The following is an 18,797-nucleotide window of genomic DNA, read 5'->3' as shown; positions in this document are numbered from 1 at the left end:
TAGTTAGTGACCAGGAAGACAAGACAAATTGGGGTAGAAGCTGGGACTCAGAGATCAAGCACCACAGACTGGCCACTCCCCCTGAGGGACATACCCTGGCCATGGCCCTACCAAAGCTAGGGGAAGACTAGGAGGAGGAGCAGACTGCAATACCTCATGAGGGTACTGGGCACAAATGGCAGACTGATATATGGAAAGCTGTATGAAAGAAAAGGGGCCGCTGCAGCAAAGTTAAGCAGAGATGAACATTCCAGAGAGCTACATCGGTAGCAAGAGGAGGCAGGTGACACTACACATCTTCACCTGGAAACCCTTTTCTCCAGCTGGCTAAAGTGGACCCGGGCTCCTGGAAGGAGTCCTAGTGAGGGAGGCAAGTAGGGGTCTTCGATATATACATCCAGGTGAGGGGGGAATTCACAGCCAGCAGTCTCAAGAGCGACGGTTAGCTTCACACACCTTCTCATGGCCCCCGTGTTCCCTACAGAAGGAAGGTGGGTGTTAGTAGGATCTGTGAAGTCCACAAAGGCCCATCACTCTATTTCATACTTTCCCCACAAAGGAAGGTTCAGTACCCAGCTTCATCCAGAGAGAGGCCACAAGGGGTTCACACAGTGTCCGTGACAAAATCTCAGCGGAGAAAGACACCAAGGAATCTGTGAGACTGAAAGGTCAGGGAAATACACTGTGAATGGAGGCATAAGAAAGCACAGAGTGCAGACAGTCAGATCCAAGGCAGAAAATGGAACTAAAGTATCTGCTAGAATTTCATATATAAAGTCCTGAAAAGCCCTGAGCTTCGCCACACTGCACACTAAGGGCTTATGGGAAAAAGAGGGTTGTGGCAGATCATTCGAAACCCGCACAAGGTGGCTCACGCCCCTAAATCCCAGCACTTGGGAGACTGAGGTGGGAGCTCGAGACCAGACTGGCCAACATGGCAAAACCCTGTCACTACTAAAAATACAAAAAAATTAGCTGGGCGTGGTGGCGTGCACCCCTATAATCCCAGCTACTTGGGAGGCTGAAGTGGGAGAATCCTTTGAACAGGGGAAGCAGAGGTTTCAGTGAGCTGAGATCAGGCCATTGCACTCTGGCCTAGGCAACAGAGCAAGACTCTGTCTCAAAAAAAAAAATAACAAAAGAAATACCTACTGCAAAAGAAAATGAAGTCTTCACCAAACCCAGGTAGCTTGCGAGAAGAGAAAGTGGCCAAATTAACCAGAGGGGCTTGGTGGACATTTACTTGTCACTGAGCAGGTCGGTCAGTGAGGATTCAGGCAGTGCCTTGTTTGCATCCAGCACATCTTGGATATCCTGGGAGCTTTCAAGCTCCAGAGTCCAGTTGTCCTGGACAGTGAGGCAGGATGCACAGGCAGCCAACTCCAGAGGACGCCGAGATATGCAGGATGAACCATCCTTCTCAAACAACATTGGTGTCTGCACAGAAATGGGAACATGACTGTCTGTGAGTGTGTGCTAGTCCAGTGGGAGGTTCACAAAATATTCTGACCCAATTTTGTTCTTTCTGGAACATGGAGAAGGAAGTGTGTCAACACACACAGGCTTTCTGGTATATCTAAGTCCAGCCTTCTTCCAGAAGGCCTAGAGAGTGACCAGGCACTGGCATGCCCTCTTTAGACCCCAACCCCTAAAAAGCTTTCTGGGGAAAGGAATGATGAAGTAGAGCACTCACAGGGGGGCCAGGAGCTACGAGTCGGTACACTTGCCCCGGGTGCAAGAACTCAAACCAGCGGACTGAAGCGCCAAAGAAAATGAGGTGAACCTGTGAGGATGGAGAGCAAAGTGCTGGGGTACCAGCCAGAGACTCAGGGCACAGGTCAGGTCCTGGGTCCCTGGAGTCCCAGTTTACCTTCTGATCCTTGTCGTCATTTCCCTGGGGCTCGGGCAGCCCCCATCCAGTCCCCTCCTTCCTCTGGGTGCCCCCAAGCCAGCTCCCCAACACACAGAAACTGAGGGTGGGCTTGGGCACCTCTGGACTTGCTCCTGGAGAGACACAAAAATTCCGCTTCATGAGGGCCTCCTTGTGGCAGAGCAAGAAGAGTCGGCTCTGTCCTAGGTGGGGTCCCTCCGGGCTGGTGGGATCTGTCTGAGGTATTGAGGGTGTTGCTGAATGAAGGGAGGGCCGGGGCACAGGCAGGATCAGGGCATCAGCCAGAAAGAACTGGACATAGACTCTGTTGGGAGAGACAAGAAATAGATTTCTTAGTGATGCAGGCATTGGGTATTTTGGTCCCCAGAGTCCCACTCCTTTCACCAGGCCCTTCCTTCCCCCAGACTCAGGACAACCACGACCCCAAGCAGCCAACCTGGCCTGCTGCTTCTGGATGAAGCCTGGCACGCTCAGCTCCTTCCAGGAAGGGAAGCTGCTTCTCACGTCCCTCTCTATGATCAACTGAAACCTCTCTGCCCTCACCAGGCAGCCTAGAGGAAGAAAGTTTTCTATCTTGACAAGAAAGGAGACCTGTGGGGTGGGTTGCGAGGCAGACCATCCTACCGGTCTCACTGCCCATCCCAGGCCAGAGCTGCTGCCCTAACATGACATGAAAACCCACACCTGACCCCCACCTTAGAGGGGTGACACCTTCTCTCCAAACTAAGAATGTAGGAGACACAGTTGTAATCCTGGAGTGCGCGTTAGGAGCTATGGTGGAGAAATGCGTGCTGGAAATTCTGGCTAGGGGTCCTCTTGCTCCTGCTCTCCGCCTGCCATACCAGTCTCCCAGAAGTTGTTGATTGACATGTGTCACTTCAGCATCTCTAGTAAATCCCAGCAGACTTTTCCTCCCAGGATCCCCTGGCTGTGAGAACCACCACCCCACCACCATCTTCTTTCCGCATCTGAACTCCAAACCTATCAGCCGTGGGTCACTGAGGGGTTGAGAGTGCTTGGCCAGGAGCAGGCAGGGCAGGGAGCCACTTTGGTCCCGAAGTTGCAGACAACCTTTATGAGATGAAGCTACCAGAACCCCAAGTAAAACCTGCAAGAAGATGAAGGTTGAGTTACCAAATGTTTATTCAGCAAATACTGAGCATCTACTATTTGCCAGATGCTGTATTACATGGTAAAGCTACAAAGTGAACAAAAAAGACATGTCTCTGATTCCAAAGAACTTATATTCAAGTGAGGTAGACAGACATAAAAAAACACACATGCATTCGCACATTTTGTAGAAGAGAAAGGGTACGGCCGGGCGCGGTGGCTCAAGCCTGTAATCCCAGCACTTTGGGAGGCCGAGATGGGCGGATCACGAGGTCAGGAGATCGAGACCATCCTGGCTAACACGGTGAAACCCCGTCTCTACTAAGAAATACAAAAAAAATAGCCGGGCGAGGTGGCAGCGCCTGTAGTCCCAGCTACTCGGGAGGCTGAGGCCGGAGAATGGCGTGAACCCGGGAGGCGGAGCTTGCAGTGAGCTGAGATCCGGCCACTGCACTCCAGCCTGGGTGACAGAGCGAGACTCCGTCTCCAAAAAAAAAAAAAAAAAAAAGAAGAAGAGAAAGGGTACAAATAGAGGTTACAGGTAAGAGGCCATGCGGGATCTCATAGGACATGATGAGACGTTTGATTTTACTTTATGTGCACTGGGAGAGGCATGCAAAGAATTTAAGCTGGGCGCAGTGGCTCACGCCTGTAATCCTAGCACTTTGGGAGGCCAAGGCAGAAGGATCATTTGAGCTCAGGAGATGGAAATCAGCCTGGCAACATAGAGAGACCCCATCTCTAAAAATCAAAGAATGTAAAAATTAACCCAGGCTGGGTGCAGTGGCTCATGCCTGTAATCCCAGCACTTTGGGAGGCTGAGGCAGGCAGATCACTCAAGTCCAAGAATTCAAGACCGGCCTGGGAAACATGGCAAAATCCCATCTCTACAAAAACACAAAAATTAGCTGGACGTGGTGATGGATGCCCACAGTCCCAGCTACTCGGGAGGCTGAGGTGGGAGGACTGCTTGAGCCCAGGAGGCAAGGTTGCAGTGAGCCAAGATAGAGCCATTGCACTCTAGCCTGGGTGACAGAGCAAGACCCTGTTCCAAAAAAATTAAAAAAGAAAATTAGCCAGGGATGGTGGTGAACGCCCGTAGTCTCAGCTACTTGGGAGGCTGAGGTGGGAGGATCACTTGAACCTGGGAGGTCGAGGCTGCAATGAGCCATGATCGTGCCAATGCACTCTAGCCTGGGCTACAGAGCAAGATCCTGTCTCAAAAAAAAGGATTTAAACAAGAGAGTTCTGTAATACAAGTTTCACTTTTTTTTTGACTTCCTTTTTTTTCTTGAGTCTTGCTCTGTTGCCCAGGTTAGAGTGCAGTGGTGTGATCTTGGCTACACTATATCCTTGATTTCTCAGGCTCAAGCGGTCCTACCTCAGCCTCCTGAGTAGCTGGGACCATAGGCACGTGCCACCACACCTAATTAAAACAAAATTTTTGTAGCAACAAGGTCTCTACCCAGGCTGGTCTCAAACTCCTGGGCTCCAGTGATCCTCATGCCTTAGCCTCCCAAAGTGTTGAGATTACAGCCATGAGCCACTGTGCCTGGCATATCCCCCCTTTCTAGTTGCTGCAGAGAGAATGAACTGGAGGGGCCAACAACAGATGAAGTGGTCTGCTTAGAAGGCTAGTGTAGTCAAAATGACAAAAAAATGATAGTAACCGAGACTAGGGTCGTGGCAATAAGGATGACAAAAAAAGGAAGTCCCCTGAGTCCTGCAAGGGCCCCCCTTACCTGGGCTGGGTGGAAGGCAGAGGGCAGCAGACAGAGCCAGGACCAAGCCAGGCGGCGATTGAGTTGGCAGCTGGACAGGTGCGAGGCCTCCGGGAGGGGCAGAAGGGCCTTAGGGTCAAAGGAGGCCCAGGCCTTACGCTGTCCTTCCTCTTTCAGGGCGGCCAGAGTGGGGAAGGAGGAGGGAGTCTGCAGCCGAGTGTACTGTCAAGGAGGGAAGAAAAACCGGGAGTGTGTCCCGTGGGCCCCAGGCGTCCTCCGGTGTTCTGCCACCATCCTTCCCCCACATCCTCATACTTTCTGGAGGGGACAGTGATGTGGCTCTTCAAGGATCTCACTGTGCGGATTCCGAACAGGGCTGCCTGGCAGAGCTAGAAGATCCAGGGTAGGAGCCAGGAGTTGCAGTCCCAGGCCGGGGCTCCCAGGAGAGGAATGCTGCAGGAACTGGTGGTGTCTCAGCACATGGGGACACAGCCTTGGCCAGGAAAAGCAGCGCAGTCACTTCCCCTGAAGAGCCTGTCTCTTCAAGAATCCCGCTCTCCTTGCCAAGGAAGTGTGCTACTCCCCTGCCTCCCCGCCCTGGGCCCTCAGCCTCCTCACTTGCAGGCCAGCTCCTCCAGGGCCTTGGTAGCCCACAGGTAGAGGGGAAGTCCTAACTGACGTTCCCACACCAACTGCTCATACAGGGAGGCCCCGTAGGCTTGACGGGATGAGTGAGTCCCAGGCTTCTGACGAGAGAAGCTTTGAAGCAGAACGGCGCCACGGAGGCAGGGGGCGAGCACTGGCCTTCTTGTCCCCCCACCCACTGACTGGAGCAGGTGAACATCCTGGAGCTGGGGGAAAGCAGAGAAAATGAAAAAGCAGAGATGAAGCCCCCAACTCAATGAACCCAGGAAATGTTCACTGCACTTTGCCACTGCCTGGGTTCCAGGAAGAAGGAAAACAATTTCTCCCACGTGGGCTGGCCTTGCTCTCCATTACAACCCACGCCCACTGCGGTCAGCCTTCATCTCCCATGAACTCCACTCAGTCTTGCCGTGGGCTGGGTGGCTCCAGGATGAACAGACATGGCTGAGGCTTCTCACCAGGTCGCCTGAGATCATCCCAGCCCCAGACCTGTGCTTCAGCCATCTCCTCCTCCAGGTGAAAGGCCCTTCTGTAAAGGAGATGCTCTGGCCACAACTCCTCCTCACAGTGCCCAAGACTCTACTCCTTTTTGATGTAAACTTCTGTCCAAGTTATCCTGAACAAAAGTGACCCCCAACACACACTTTTTATTTCTGTATTTCTAGATAACCACCCTGCTGCAGAAAAGGAGCCCATGAAGGTAAGAGAAGCTGCAGAGGTCTCTTTTCGTTATCAGCCCTAATCTCACATACCTGCAGACACACTCCTGGTCGCATCACCCGCCTGAGGCCACGGAACTGCTGGTAGGCAAGGCAGAGCCCCAGCTGCCCATCCAGCTCATAGACGCCAGCGGGCTCATTCAACACACCAGTCACTGCTCCCTGCAAACAGGCCGAGGTCCAGTTGACCGCTATTTTCTTCCTCTTTGAAGACCCCCATTTCCGGCCCCTCAAGCTCTAGGATCTCTCCCTGTGCTCACCGAATAGGACAGGAGTCTAGAATACCGGACAAGACCTTTTGGATCCTTCTCGTCCTCGGAAATGCTGGGCATGGGGAGTGGTTTGGGATCAGTCTCTAAGAGGGGTCCTTCCAGCTCCAGTTCCAGCTCCTGCACACATTCTGGTTTCAGCAGCAACAAACGGGAGGACTGACTGGTCATCCAAACATGGTGGCGCTGACCACGGATCTTGGACACTCGTAGTTCTGTCAGCACATAGGCTGTACCAGGCCGAAGGGCTCTGTGCCACACCAGCTGGGCAGGGACCTGGCTTGTGCAGACACAGGCAATGTGGCACAAGAGACCCCAACACTGCCGCTCTGCCAGAGTCCCTTTCCCTCACGATTTGAACTCAGAGACCTGCCCCCTGTGAATCTCTCCTTACTTCTCTATCTTCCTTATGTCTACCAACTAAATCTTAGCGTCTCTCCTCTCACAGGAGATGCCAAATATTTCCTAACCACTCCCCAACATATAAACCATCCCTAAAACTTCCTTCAAAACACATACATATTCCATTGAGAAAAGTGTGCCCTATCCCACCCCATAACACACAAACAACATTCATTCATGTAATCCATATGTATTCAGTAGATATGTATCCAGGATTGGGACTGATATCAAGGGAAGTATGATAAACTGTTCTTCTCCAACATACCAAGACCCTATTTCTACAAAATACACATATTTTTAATTTTTTTATAAAAAAGAAAAGAAACATTATTCAGATACTTATATGTCATAAAACAATGGTTAGAATAAAAATTAATGATTTACAATTTCTACCTTGGGTACTATGCTCAGTACCTGGGTAAAAGGATGGATCATACCCCAAACCTCAGAATCACAAAATATCCCCAGCTAATAAACAAGCACATGCACCTGAGTCTAAAAGCTGAAATTATGAAAATAAAATTGTACCAGTTGATGCAAAAAGAGTCAACAGTAAGTACCAAGTTGTTGTTTTTTTTAATGCCTGTATTCAATGTCTCAATGGTATTAAGATGAGCGATTTCTTTGGTCATCTTCCACAAGTCAGTGTGGCAGTTTTTTAAAAGGTCACATACAATCTAAGAGCTGTGTGCTCAAGTGAACTGCAAAGCGGAAAGTCTATTTCCTCTATGCACAAACATTTCCTGGAACCTTCTCCCAACAGCGCTACTCCAGAAAACAGCTTTCCCCAGCTGTCCTCCTTTCCTACATGGCTTCTCCTACGATGTTATCTTTCCTATTGAAAGTTCTAACACCCTCCCCCACTTCCATGGCTGAAATGACCCCAATCCTCACCTGCACGATGACAGACACGTGGGTGACAGCTGGGGGTGATCTACCAAGAGACAGGATGAAGTAAGCTTTCTGCTTACTTTTCACCAGAGCACTCAGTCGAACCAGATTCCCAGCCAGGTTTCGCTGCACACCTCTGAGCTTGTTTCTAAGAAGGAAGAAAAAGCCTGTAATCCCAGCTACTCAGGAGGCTGAGGGAGGAGAATCACTTGAACCTGGAAGGCAGAGGTTGCAGTGAGCTGAGATCACGCCATTGAACTCCAGCCTGGGCGGCAAGAGTGAAACTCCATCTCAAAAAAAGAAAAAAAAAAGCAGCAGTCATCTTTATTTCTCTTCTTTTTCCCTATAAGTGCTGTCCCTTCCACAGTAAAGAATAACCTGGTAGTGATATAAAATGTCCACAGCCCAAAACTAGGTATGCTAAAAACCTTCAAAATTCTCTTGCCCCCATTAGATAAGGCACAGATCCCTTGAAAAACCTTCTCTTTACCTTCTTAACATTCAAAGCTCACCATTCCCTTGATTTGGAACATTCCGTCTATATTCCTATCAATGCCCTTCTTTCTCTCCCTCCACTGACCCAACATCAGCCTCCGATTTCACAGTGTCCCCGTCATGCCTAGAGGGGGAACTTACCTGAGCCTGAGCAGGCGGGAAGCACTCTCTGGGTAGAGGACAGGGATAGGAGTGAGCGGGCCAGGACTGACGGTCAAAGGAAACACTGGCACAGGGGCATCCCACAGCTCCAAGTGCCCCTCCCCTGAGGAATTCCACCTGGCAGGAGGGAGGTAACTCCAATGGGGGAACAGAAAAAGATGGCCCAACCAAGAAAGGTCCAGGTCGATGAGCTAAAAAAGACCAAGAGCAAGGGTTAATCAGGACCTTAGCACCCTATCCACCCACCTCCCCGCCTGTTCCCTCAGAGACTTAATTGTCTTGATCCTTGGACACCATTCTTGTCAGGATCTGAGGCATGTGACCTCCACCTTCCACTCACCTCACAGCTCAGGACGCCAGTGTTATCTCTCACATAGAGGCTTCCGTTCCTGCACTCTTGTTCCAAGTCCCCTGGTAGGTCTGTTAGTGTCCCTAAAAGCAACAGCTGCTCTCGGGGCAGGGGGTTCCCATTTGGTCCAGCCTCTTGGGCCCAGGCCTGGTATGCAGTACTGCTCCAGGACAGATGGCTACAGCATGGGAGATGCTGGTGAGTCTTGAGGTCCTGTACTGAGACGAAGCTGTAGAGTGAAGGGAACAGAGGTCCTGCAAAGACAGGTCCAAGCCTAGTAGGTAACCCTCAACCCTGACAAACCCTCAAGAGCCCAAGGAAAGGTTGCAGGGGAACATGGACTAAGAGGTGAGTTTGATTAAAGGGGTAAAACCTGGGGCTAAAGGCCTAAGAAAATAAGGATGCAGGTTGGCACAGTGGCTTGCACCTGTAATCCTAGCACTTGGAGAGGCCGAGGCGGGTGGATCACCTGAGGTCAGGAGTTTGAGACCAGCTTGGCCAACATAGTGAAACCCCATCTCTACTAAAAATACAAAAAATTAGCTGGGCATGGTGGTGGGCACCTGTAACCCCAGCTTCTTGGGATGCTGAGGCAGAAGAATTGCTTGAACCCAGGAGATGGAGGTTGCAGTGAGCCAAGATCATGCCATTGCACTCCAGCTTAGGCAACAGAGTGAGACTCTGTCTCAAAAAAAAAAGGAAAAAGAAAATAAGGATGGGATCTGAGTCCAATTTTGTGCTGAACAATATCTTCAACAAGATGGTGCCAGGGAGAGGACCCAGAGAAATGAAATAGGAATGCATGAGCGGCCTGAGGAAATGAATGTGTGGGGAGAACACTTTGTAAATAACAAAGGCAATTCTCTTGAAAGCATCTCAGCTCTTAGCTCCAGAGAGAACTTAATGGGACCGCTTAAGCATCTAAGGGTCCAACTACAATGACGCCAGCCAAGTTCCTTTCTAGTCTAGAATAGCACAGTACTAGAGACTAGGGGGGAAGATGAGGCTGAGATGTAGGTGTTGGATGTGATACAAATAATAGTTAAATTATCAAATTTGTGATAAATTCACCTTTCTATAATACCATTATTCTCGCTTGCATTCCCCTGAATTTTTTTTTTTTTTTTTTTTTTTTTTTTTTTTTTGAGACAGAGTCTCACCCTTTCGCCCAGGCTGGAGGGAAATCAAGACCGAAATCTTGAACCCTCTCCAGACGGGGTTTCACCATGTTGGCCAGGCTGGTCTTGAACTCCTGACCTCAGGTGATCCATCTGCCTCAGCCTCCCAAAGTGCTGGGATTACAGGCATGAGCCACTGTGCCCGGCCCCCATGACTTTTTTTCAGTGGAAATGAAAAGGATCGAGTTATAAAACATCACAATTAATCCTCCCTGTCGGACTCAAGAACATTATGCACAAATGAGTATTAAACAGAGAGAATGGGCCAGGCGCGGTGGCTCATGCCTGTAATCCCAGCACTTTGGGAGGCCGAGGTGGGCAGGTCATGAGGTCAGGAGATCGAGACCATCCTGGCGAACATGGTGAAACCCCGTCTCTACTAAAATACAAAAAAATTAGCTGGGTGTGGTGGCGGGCGCCTGTAGTCTCAGTTTCTAGGGAGGCTGAGGCAGGAGAATGGCGTGAACCTGGGAGGCGGCGGAGCTTGCAGTGAGCGGAGATCGCGCCACTGCACTCCAGCCTGGGCGATAGAGCGAGACTCTGTCACAAAAACAAAAAAAAAAAAAAAAGGGAGAGAGAATGCTGTTCTAGAAGGCCACTCCCCTTCTGCATCTGGTCTCTTTCCCTAATGGATTTGGAGAAGACACAGGGCAAAGACAGAAACTAACACATGTTGGCCCCTGCCATGCACACTATACTATACTGAGTCTGGTCAGGCTCAATATTGAATGTCCTTCTCCCCAAAACTCTGTAAACATCATCAATGGAGAAAGTCAGAGGCTTAGTACACAGAGGCATGGGTGGCAAAGCCAGGCGTGTCTCATTCAAAAGTCCATGTTCTTTCTCTGTGTTTTCCTACTTATCTGAAGTCCCAAGAAAAAGCAACCAGAGAGAACTGTCTCTTTTTTTTTTTTTTTTTTGAGACAGAGTCTCGCTATGTCGCCCAGGCTGGAGTGTAGTGGCGTGATCTCGGCTCACTGCAACCTCCATCTCCTGGGTTCAAGCAATTCTCCTGCCTCAGCATCCCAAGAAGCTGGGATTACAGGCACCTACCACCATGCCTGGCTAATTTTTTGTATTTTCAGTAGACGAGGTTTCACCATGCTGGCCAGGCTGGTCTCAAACTCCTGACCTCGTGATCTGCCCATCTCAGTCTCCCAAAGCGCTAGAATTACAGGTGTGAGCCACTGCACCCAGTCAAAAAAAGTAATCTTAAGTGTTACAGACGTGGACAAGAATTATAGGAAAAGAAAGGAAAAACAGTCCAGTGAAATAAAATGATAAAAAGGAAAAAACATAACCCGTGTACAAGCACCCTCAGAAATTACTTTGGAATTAGGCCAAGCACAGTGGCTCATGCCTGTAATCCCAGCACTCTGGGAGGCCGAGGAGGGAGGATCACCTGAGGTTAGGAGTTTGAGACCAGGCTGGCCAACATGGTGAAACACCATCTCTACCAAAAATACAAAATTAGCCAGGCATGGTGGCAAGCGCCTGTAATCCCAGCTACTTGGAAGGGTGAGGCAGGAGAATTGCTTGAATCTGGGAGGCAGAGGTTGCAGTGAGCAGAGATCGCGACACTGCACTCCAGCCTGGGCCACTGCACTCCAGCCTGGGCCACAAGAGCAAAACTCCGTCTCAAAAAAAAAAAATTACTTTGGAATTAACAAAACAAAAATATCATTTAATACCTACCAAATAGGCAAAAATAAATAAAAATAATTTTTAACCAAGGTAAACACAGGCTCAAGATATGCATATACACTATCGGCCAGGCACGGTGGCTCATGCCTATAATCCCAGCACTTTGGGAGGCTGAGGTGGGCAGATCACCTGAGGTCAGTAGTTCGAGACCAGCCTGGCCAACATGGTGAAACCCCATCTCTGCAAAAATACAAAAATTAGCCAGGTGTGATGTCAGACATCTGTAATCCCAGCATCTTGGAAGGCTGAGACAGAAGAATCACTTGAACCTGGGAAGTGGAACTTGCGGTGAGCTGAGATGATGCCATTGCACTCCAGCCTGGGTGACAGGGTGAGACTCCGTCTCAAGAAACAAAAAACAAACAAACAACCACAAACAAAAAAAGAAGTATAATGTTAAGCACAAAAAGCAAATAGGGGCTCGGTACAATGGTTCACACCTATAATCCCAGCACTCTGGAAGACCGAGATGGGGGATCACCTGAGGTCAGGAATTCGAGACCAGCATGGTCAATGTGGTGAAACCCTGTCTCTACTAAAAAATACAAAAATTAAGTTGCATCTGGGGTGCCTTTAGGATTCAGCACCATGGCGGAAGAAGACATTGAGACCAAAAGCAAGAACTACAAGACTGCCCCTTTTGACAGCCGCTTCCCCAACCAGAACCAGACCAGGAACTGCTGGCAGAACTACTTGGACTTCCACCACTGTCAGAAGGCAATGACCGCTAAAGGAGGCGCTATCTCTGTGTGCGAATGGTACCAGTGTGTGTACCAGTCCCTCTGCTCCACATCCTGGGTCATAGACTGGGACGACCAACGGGCTGAAGGCACGTTTCCTGGGAAGATCTGAACTGGCTGCACCTCCCTCTCCTCTGTTCTCCGTCCTTCTCCCAGGATGGAGAAGGGGGACCTAGTACCCAGTGACCCCCACCCTGGGATCCTAAATCATCTCTTACCTGCTAATAAAAACTGATTGGAAGAGTGAAAAACAAACAAACAAACAAACAAAAATTAGCTGGTATGGTGGCGCATAGTTCTAGCTACTCAAGAGGCAGGATAATCACTGGAACCCAGGAGGCAGAGGTTGCAGTGGGCCGAGATCGTGCCACTGCACTCCGGCCTGGGCAACAGAATGAGACTCCGTCTTAAAAAAAAAAAAAAAAAAAAAAAAAAAAGCAAGCCAGGCACAGTGGCTCATGCCTATAATACCCTGGGAGACCACAGTAGGAGGACTGCTTGAGCCTAGGGGTTCAAGACCAATGTGGCATGCACCTGTGGTCCTAGTTTTTTTAGTACAGACAGTGTTCCACCATGTTGGCCAGGCTGGTCTCGAACTGCTGACCTCAGGTGATCCACCCGCCTCGGCCTCCCGAAGTGTTGGGATTACAGGTGTGAGCCACTGTGCCTGGCCGATAGTGATTACTTCTATGAGGCAATAAATAGGCTTCTTTTGCAGGACTTGTCATAGCCTCTAATATGTTAATAAACCCTATGACTCTCCCAGCGAAGTTTTATCATATTCAATTTCCCTCACACTTACTTAGCTATGAACCCCTTTTATTGTGCTTTACTAACATTGCCTAGAACACTTTTGGAAATGATAGTGTAGAAAAAAAATGTGTATATATACGTATATCTACACATTACGTATATATACATATGTGTATATATACGTAATGTGTAGATATACGTATATATACATAAATATACACACATATATACACACACACACACACACACACACACACCCCCTCGGAAGCCCTAAAACTCACATCTTAAACACAATGATCTGCACTTGGTAATGTCAAACAGCTCTCTGTATCTTTGTTTCCTAATACACAAAATAAAGATAATGCTAGCCTCTTTCCCCACTTTGAGAGTTCTTTTTCTAAATTTTCCTCTCTCTTCGCCTCTTCTTCTCCTTTTCTTTAATCTTAAGCCAATTCGGGAGAACTTTAGGAAAAGGAAAGCTTGATAGTGTTAGAACAGAAAAGCTCTGCAGAAGCGGTATGTTTAGACTACCTTGTCCTCTGCTCTCTCTCACTTGCCCTTTTTCTAACTATAGAACCTTAATTTTCAATCATGAATTCAGTACCCGCCCCTGCCCAGCCCCCACAACCGCCACCTGTCCTTACCTATAGCTGAGGGGCAGCGTAGAACCTTGATTCCTTCCCTGGGACAACCAGACAGTCTTCACACAATCAATTACCAATGGAGTCAACTGGACATGAGGCTGCTTGACAGCTGGACACAGGGTCTTTTGGATGAAGACCTGAGCATCCTCAAGCCAGGCTTGTTCCTGAGGAAAGTGAATTTAGTTAAATCCTCTTGACTATCTGGCCCACCAAGGAAACTTGGGAAGAATAAAGGACTAGAAAAAAATATCCAGGCCGGGTGCAGTGGCTCACGCCTGTAATCCCAGCACTTTGGGAGGCTGAGGCAGGCAGATCACCTGAGGTTGGGAGTTCAAGACCAGCCTGACCAACACGGTGAAACCCTGTCTCTACTAAAAACACAAAATTAGCCAGGGGTGGTGGTGCACACCTGTAATCCCAGCTACTTGGGAGGCTGGGACAGGAGAATTGCTTGAACCTGGGAAGCAGAGGTTGTGGTGAGCCAAGATTGAGCCATTGCACTCCAGCCTGGGCAACAAGAGCGAAACTCCGTCTCAAAAAGAAAAAGAAAAGTATATCCAGAGGGCACATGAAATGAAGATCAAAAGTAAAGGAGTTTAGAACTTGAAGAAACCTTAAAAGTCTTAGTCCAGCCATACCATAGATAGCTGGCCATCCAGTTTTGGTCTTGCCCCTTTCTCTAATAAACTTGTACTCATCCCATCTTACATGGAATCTGGTTCTAAAGTCAGTATGTTGAAAAGCGAGAATGGACAAAAACATTGTTGAACAATCCTTTAAATTGTTCATAAAGAAGAGGACAGGCTAGGTGCAGTGGCTCCTGCTTGTAATCCCAGCACGTTGGGAGGTTAAGGCGGGTGGATTGCTCGAGTCCAGGAGTTCAAGAACAGCCTGGACAACATGGCGAAATCACATCTCTACAAAAATACAAAAAGCCAGGTGTGGTGGCACACACCTGTGTTTCCAGCTACTCGGGAGGCTGAGGTGCGAGGATCACCTGAGCCTGGAGCGGTTGAAACTTCAGTGAACCCGGATGGCGCCACTGCAGTCTGGCCTGGGTGACAAAGTGAGACACTGTCTCAAAAAAACCAAAACCAAAAATGAATAGGACATAGTGCCATACTATGTATAAGTGCCTAATAGTGGACAGTACATAAAAAGGATATAGGCAGAGTATAATTTTTAATCATTTTTTTATTCAAATATATGCATTTCCCACAAGCTAAATATATGCAAGATACAACCTCACTTGATTTGTTTCCTGTTGTCTTTTCAGCAAAGGTGTGGGCTTCCTGAGGAGGATACAGACTATCTTTGTATACCTGACACAGATTCTGGACACATAGTTGCCATTATATGTAGATAACTTTAGGAAAAAGGACCAGTTTGGCCTCCTCCCAGTGCCAGGCAGCTTTAACACACTTGGCAGTAGGTCCTTTATCCTTCTCCCTTAATGCTACTTCTAAGCCATTACAGCTCCTTCCCTGGTCCTCCAAGGTTCATATACTAACATCCTGGTCAATCTTTCACATTCTTTCTTTTTTTTTTTTTTGAGATGGAGTCTTGGTCTGTCGCCCAGGTTGGAGTGCTGTGGCGCGATCTCGGCTCACTGCAATCTCCGCCTCCCGGGTTCAAGTGATTCTCCTGTCTCAGCCTCCCAGGTGGCTGGGATTACAGGCGTCCACCACCATGCCCAGCTAATGTTTTATATTTTTAGTAGAGACGAAGTTTCACCATGTTGGCCAGGCTGGTTTCGAACTCCTGAACTCAAGTGATCTGCCCGCCTCAGCCTCCCAAAGTGCTAGGATTACACACGTGAGCCACCGCGCCCGGCCCTGCCCTTCACATTCTTCTAATCTTAAGGAGCTTGAAAAGAGCTAGAAAAGCCAGTCTTAACCTAAATGCCCATCAACAGTAGACTGGATAAAGAAAATGTGGTACATATATACCATGGAATACTATGCAGCCATAAAAAAGAATGAGATCATGTCCTCTGCTACAACATGGATACAGTTGGAGACCATCATCCTTAGCAAACTAACCCAAGAACACAAAAGCAAATACTGCATGTTTGTTCCCACTTATAACTGGGAGCTAAATAACAAGAACACATGAACACAAAGAGGGAAATAACAGACACTGGGGCCTACTTGAGGGTGGGAAGAGACAGATCGGAAAAAATACCCATCAAGTACTATGCTTAGTATGGGGTGACGAAATAATCTCTATACCAAACCCCCGTGACATGAGGCTACCTACATCATAAACCTGCGCATGTCCCCCGAATCTAAAATAAAAGTTAAAAGGAAAAAAACCAAGGCTTCAAGTTTTAGATGTCTTCAACATCCTTATGGACAGTCCTACAACTGACCTTCAGCCCACCTCAGCCAAACACTCATTCAAGGTCAGAGTTGTAGAAACTAGACCAAATCACCATTCAGAGTTGCCTCACCAGCATCATCAAAGTTCCGACTCTCACGCTTTTTGTCTTCCTCTCCCAGTATTCTTTCGTAGTTCCGTTTCTTGGATGGCCTATCCTTTGCTTGGTGCACTGAATACTATTGTCTCTCAAAGTGATCTCATGGCCATAAGGTGAAATTACCTAAGTTTTGTTAAAAAGGTAAATTCATGTTTTCATCTACTGAGTAAAAATGGAGCAGACTGGATGTGGTGGCTCTCGCCTGTAATCCCAGCACTTTGCGGGGCCAAGGTAGATCGCTTGAGCCCAGGAGTTCACCACTAACCTGGGCAACAAGGCAAAGACCCGTCTCTACAAAAAACAGAAAAATTAGCTGGGCATGCTGGCTCGTGCCTGTAGTCCCAGCTACTCAGGAGGCTGAGGTGAGAGGATCACCTGAGCCTGGCAAGGTTGAGACCAGCCTGGGCAACATGGTGAAACTCTAAAACAATTCAAAATTAGCCGGGTTAGCTGGGCGTGGTAGCACAGCCAGTAGTCCCAGCTACTTGGGAGGCTGAGGTGGGAGGATTGCTTGAGCCCAGGGAGGTTGAGGCTGCAGTGAGCAGTGATGGTGCCACTGCACTCTAGCCTGGGTGACAGAGTTAAGACCTTGTCTCAAAAAAAAAAAAAAAAAAAAAAAAAAGAGGGAGGAAGACCCAGATTAATACAGGCTGAAGTTTAAGAACACAATATGCTTTCCCACAATTATCTCAACCACTGCATGGGTTTAACAGCCATGGCCAGATGATGATTGTTCCTGCATGTCTACTTTAGCTGAGAACTCATTCCTGAGCTTTAGTCTTATCCATCTGCCAGACTCTCCATGGCCAACCCACAGGCAGCACACATGCCCAATACTGAACCTTTCACAAAACCCTCTCCTTATCTAGAACTCTTCTGGTGTTATGTTCACTCACTTAGCAAACAGTACCCTTAACCAAATAGTTCTTCTATCCTGAAACCTAAGTGTCCTCCTTAACTCCTTCCTTTCCCTACATAAGTCCCAGTCCTGGCTAGGTGCGGTAGCTCACACCTGTAATCCTAGCATTTTGGGAGGCCGAGGCGGGCAGATCACGAGGTCAGGAGATCAAGACCATCCTGGCTAACATGGTGAAACCCCGTCTCTACTAAAAAAAAATAATAATAAAAATTAGCTGAGCATGGCGGCACGTGTCTATATGCCTGTAATCCCAGCTGGGAGGCTGAGGCAGGAGAATCGCTTGAACCTGGGAGGCAGAGGTTGCAGTGAGCCGAGATCGCCTCATTGCACTCCAGCCTGGTGACAAAGCTAGACTCCGTCTCTCAAAAAAAAAAAAAAAAAAAAAAAAAACCCAAACCCAATCCTTTAGATTGTATTTTCTTAACATCTTTTTATTTATTTATTTATTTATTTGAGATGGAGTCTGGCTCTGCCGTCCAGGCTAGAGTGCAGTGGCGCGATCTCGGCTCACTGCAACCTCCACTTCCCAGGGTCAAGCGATTCTCCAGCCTCAGCTTCCCCAGCAGCTGGGATTACAGCTGGGATTACAGGCGTGTGCCACCACACCCAACCTTCATGTTAAAGTCGTTGCTCAGCAAGAGGTAGAACACTGTCAGTTCTGACCCCTCCACCACCATTCAATTGAACTTTTGAGTTTTTCAGACACCTGCTCTATCCTCCTGCCTTTGAACATGTATCTGCTTCCGTCCTGAAACCCCTTCCGGCGCTTTTTTTTTTTTTTTTTTTTTGTCGGAGTCTCGCTCTGTTGCCCAGGCTGGAGTGCAGTGGCACAATCTCAGCTCACTGTAACCTCCGTCTCCCAGGCTCAAGCGATTCTCCTGCCTCAGCCTTCTAAGTAGCTGGGATTACAGGTGCGCGCCACCACGCCCGGCTATTTTTTGTATTTTTAGTAGAGATGGGGTTTCACCATGTTGGTCAGGCTGGTCGCCAACTCCTGACCTCAAGTGATTCGCCCGCCTCGGCCTCCCAAAGTGCCGGGATTATAGGCGTGTGCCACTACACCCGGCCCCTTTTGGCGCTTTTTGCCTTCCACACGCACTTCGGGTCTCAGACGCTTTTTCTTATTATGATTGCCCTTTTCCCCTACAGCTCCGTCAAGGGTCTTCTCCAGGAACCCACAGCCCCACAGTTACCCCATTAACCTGCTCCTGGTTTCCCACCGGGCTTAAACCCTAGAGAGTGCACGGAGGCCAGTTTAAGGCTCACAGTGGGCGCCGCGTGCATGAGGGAATAAACATTCGCAGAACCAGTAAGAGGTAGGAGCCGACCGACTCACAACCCCCTCACCCATGGTCCGGACGCGGCCAGCGAGCCCACAGAGACAAGGCAGAGGAAATAGGAAGAAAAAGAATATCTGTGACAAACAAGAAAAAAGGAACAAGGGACGAATAGCAGCACTCACAGAGGAAGAGACCTGAGCCCCGCCAACCGCCATGATGCGCCGGAGCTCCGCCTCCGGGAGGTGCGGATGCTCGTTGGGGGGGGGGGCCCTCGGTGACGTCACCGGTGGGCGGGTCTCGTCGCCACCTCCAGCTCCTTCTCGCTGCTTAGCACCTCGCACCCTGGAGACTGCGAGGCGCCTCGGTGCACCATCCCAACTCCCGATACCCCTGTCTCTTTTCTCTTTTTTTTTTTTTTTTTAAGACGAAGCCTGGCTCTGTCGCCC

At 48.9% G+C, this 18,797-nt stretch overlaps 3 protein-coding genes across 5 annotated transcripts in view; 2 read left to right on the top strand and 1 right to left on the bottom strand.

Annotated features, from left to right (window-relative positions):
- CTC1 (CST telomere replication complex component 1) overlaps window positions 1–18,613 on the bottom strand; it is a 20,776-nt gene extending 2,163 nt beyond the window's left edge. Inside the window, exons 1-17 of one of the 3 annotated variants that reach the window (XM_050765238.1) lie at window positions 18,534–18,613; window positions 13,674–13,837; window positions 8,646–8,883; window positions 8,285–8,496; window positions 7,652–7,796; window positions 6,347–6,631; window positions 6,120–6,248; window positions 5,341–5,573; window positions 5,038–5,215; window positions 4,744–4,944; window positions 2,873–2,999; window positions 2,328–2,442; window positions 1,871–2,195; window positions 1,694–1,783; window positions 1,244–1,437; window positions 573–661; window positions 304–478 (exon numbers count right to left, since the gene is read on the bottom strand). In XM_050765238.1, coding sequence (XP_050621195.1) covers window positions 304–478; window positions 573–661; window positions 1,244–1,437; window positions 1,694–1,783; window positions 1,871–2,195; window positions 2,328–2,442; window positions 2,873–2,999; window positions 4,744–4,944; window positions 5,038–5,215; window positions 5,341–5,573; window positions 6,120–6,248; window positions 6,347–6,631; window positions 7,652–7,796; window positions 8,285–8,496; window positions 8,646–8,883; window positions 13,674–13,837; window positions 18,534–18,566 — 2,933 coding nt within the window. In that variant the 5' untranslated portion in view covers window positions 18,567–18,613. Of the gene's footprint in view, window positions 1–303; window positions 479–572; window positions 662–1,243; window positions 1,438–1,693; window positions 1,784–1,870; window positions 2,196–2,327; window positions 2,443–2,872; window positions 3,000–4,743; window positions 4,945–5,037; window positions 5,216–5,340; window positions 5,574–6,119; window positions 6,249–6,346; window positions 6,632–7,651; window positions 7,797–8,284; window positions 8,497–8,645; window positions 8,884–13,673; window positions 13,838–16,125; window positions 17,243–18,533 lie in introns of those variants that run through there. The other 2 variants (XM_050765240.1, XM_050765239.1) reach the window with 2 other exon arrangements.
- RANGRF (RAN guanine nucleotide release factor) overlaps window positions 1–18,797 on the top strand; it is a 267,398-nt gene that overhangs the window by 208,781 nt on the left and 39,820 nt on the right. The gene's annotated exons all lie outside the window — the stretch shown is intronic.
- Window positions 12,093–12,527, top strand: LOC126939820 (cytochrome c oxidase subunit 6B1-like). The gene has a single exon (XM_050765587.1). The coding sequence runs from the start codon at window positions 12,125–12,127 to the stop codon at window positions 12,386–12,388; it is 264 nt and encodes an 87-aa protein (XP_050621544.1). The 5' UTR covers window positions 12,093–12,124; the 3' UTR covers window positions 12,389–12,527.

This window comes from Macaca thibetana, chromosome 16 (assembly GCF_024542745.1).
Source record: "Macaca thibetana thibetana isolate TM-01 chromosome 16, ASM2454274v1, whole genome shotgun sequence".
In the NCBI taxonomy this organism is placed as follows: Eukaryota; Metazoa; Chordata; class Mammalia; order Primates; family Cercopithecidae; genus Macaca; species Macaca thibetana.
Note: the sequence above shows the minus strand (reverse complement) of the source record. Positions and strands in the feature narration are given on the sequence as shown.

Coding starts and splice junctions, on each gene's coding strand:
- LOC126939820 (XM_050765587.1), top strand. CDS start 12,125: ATGGCGGAAGAAGACATTGAGACCAAAAGCAAGAACTACAAGACTGCC.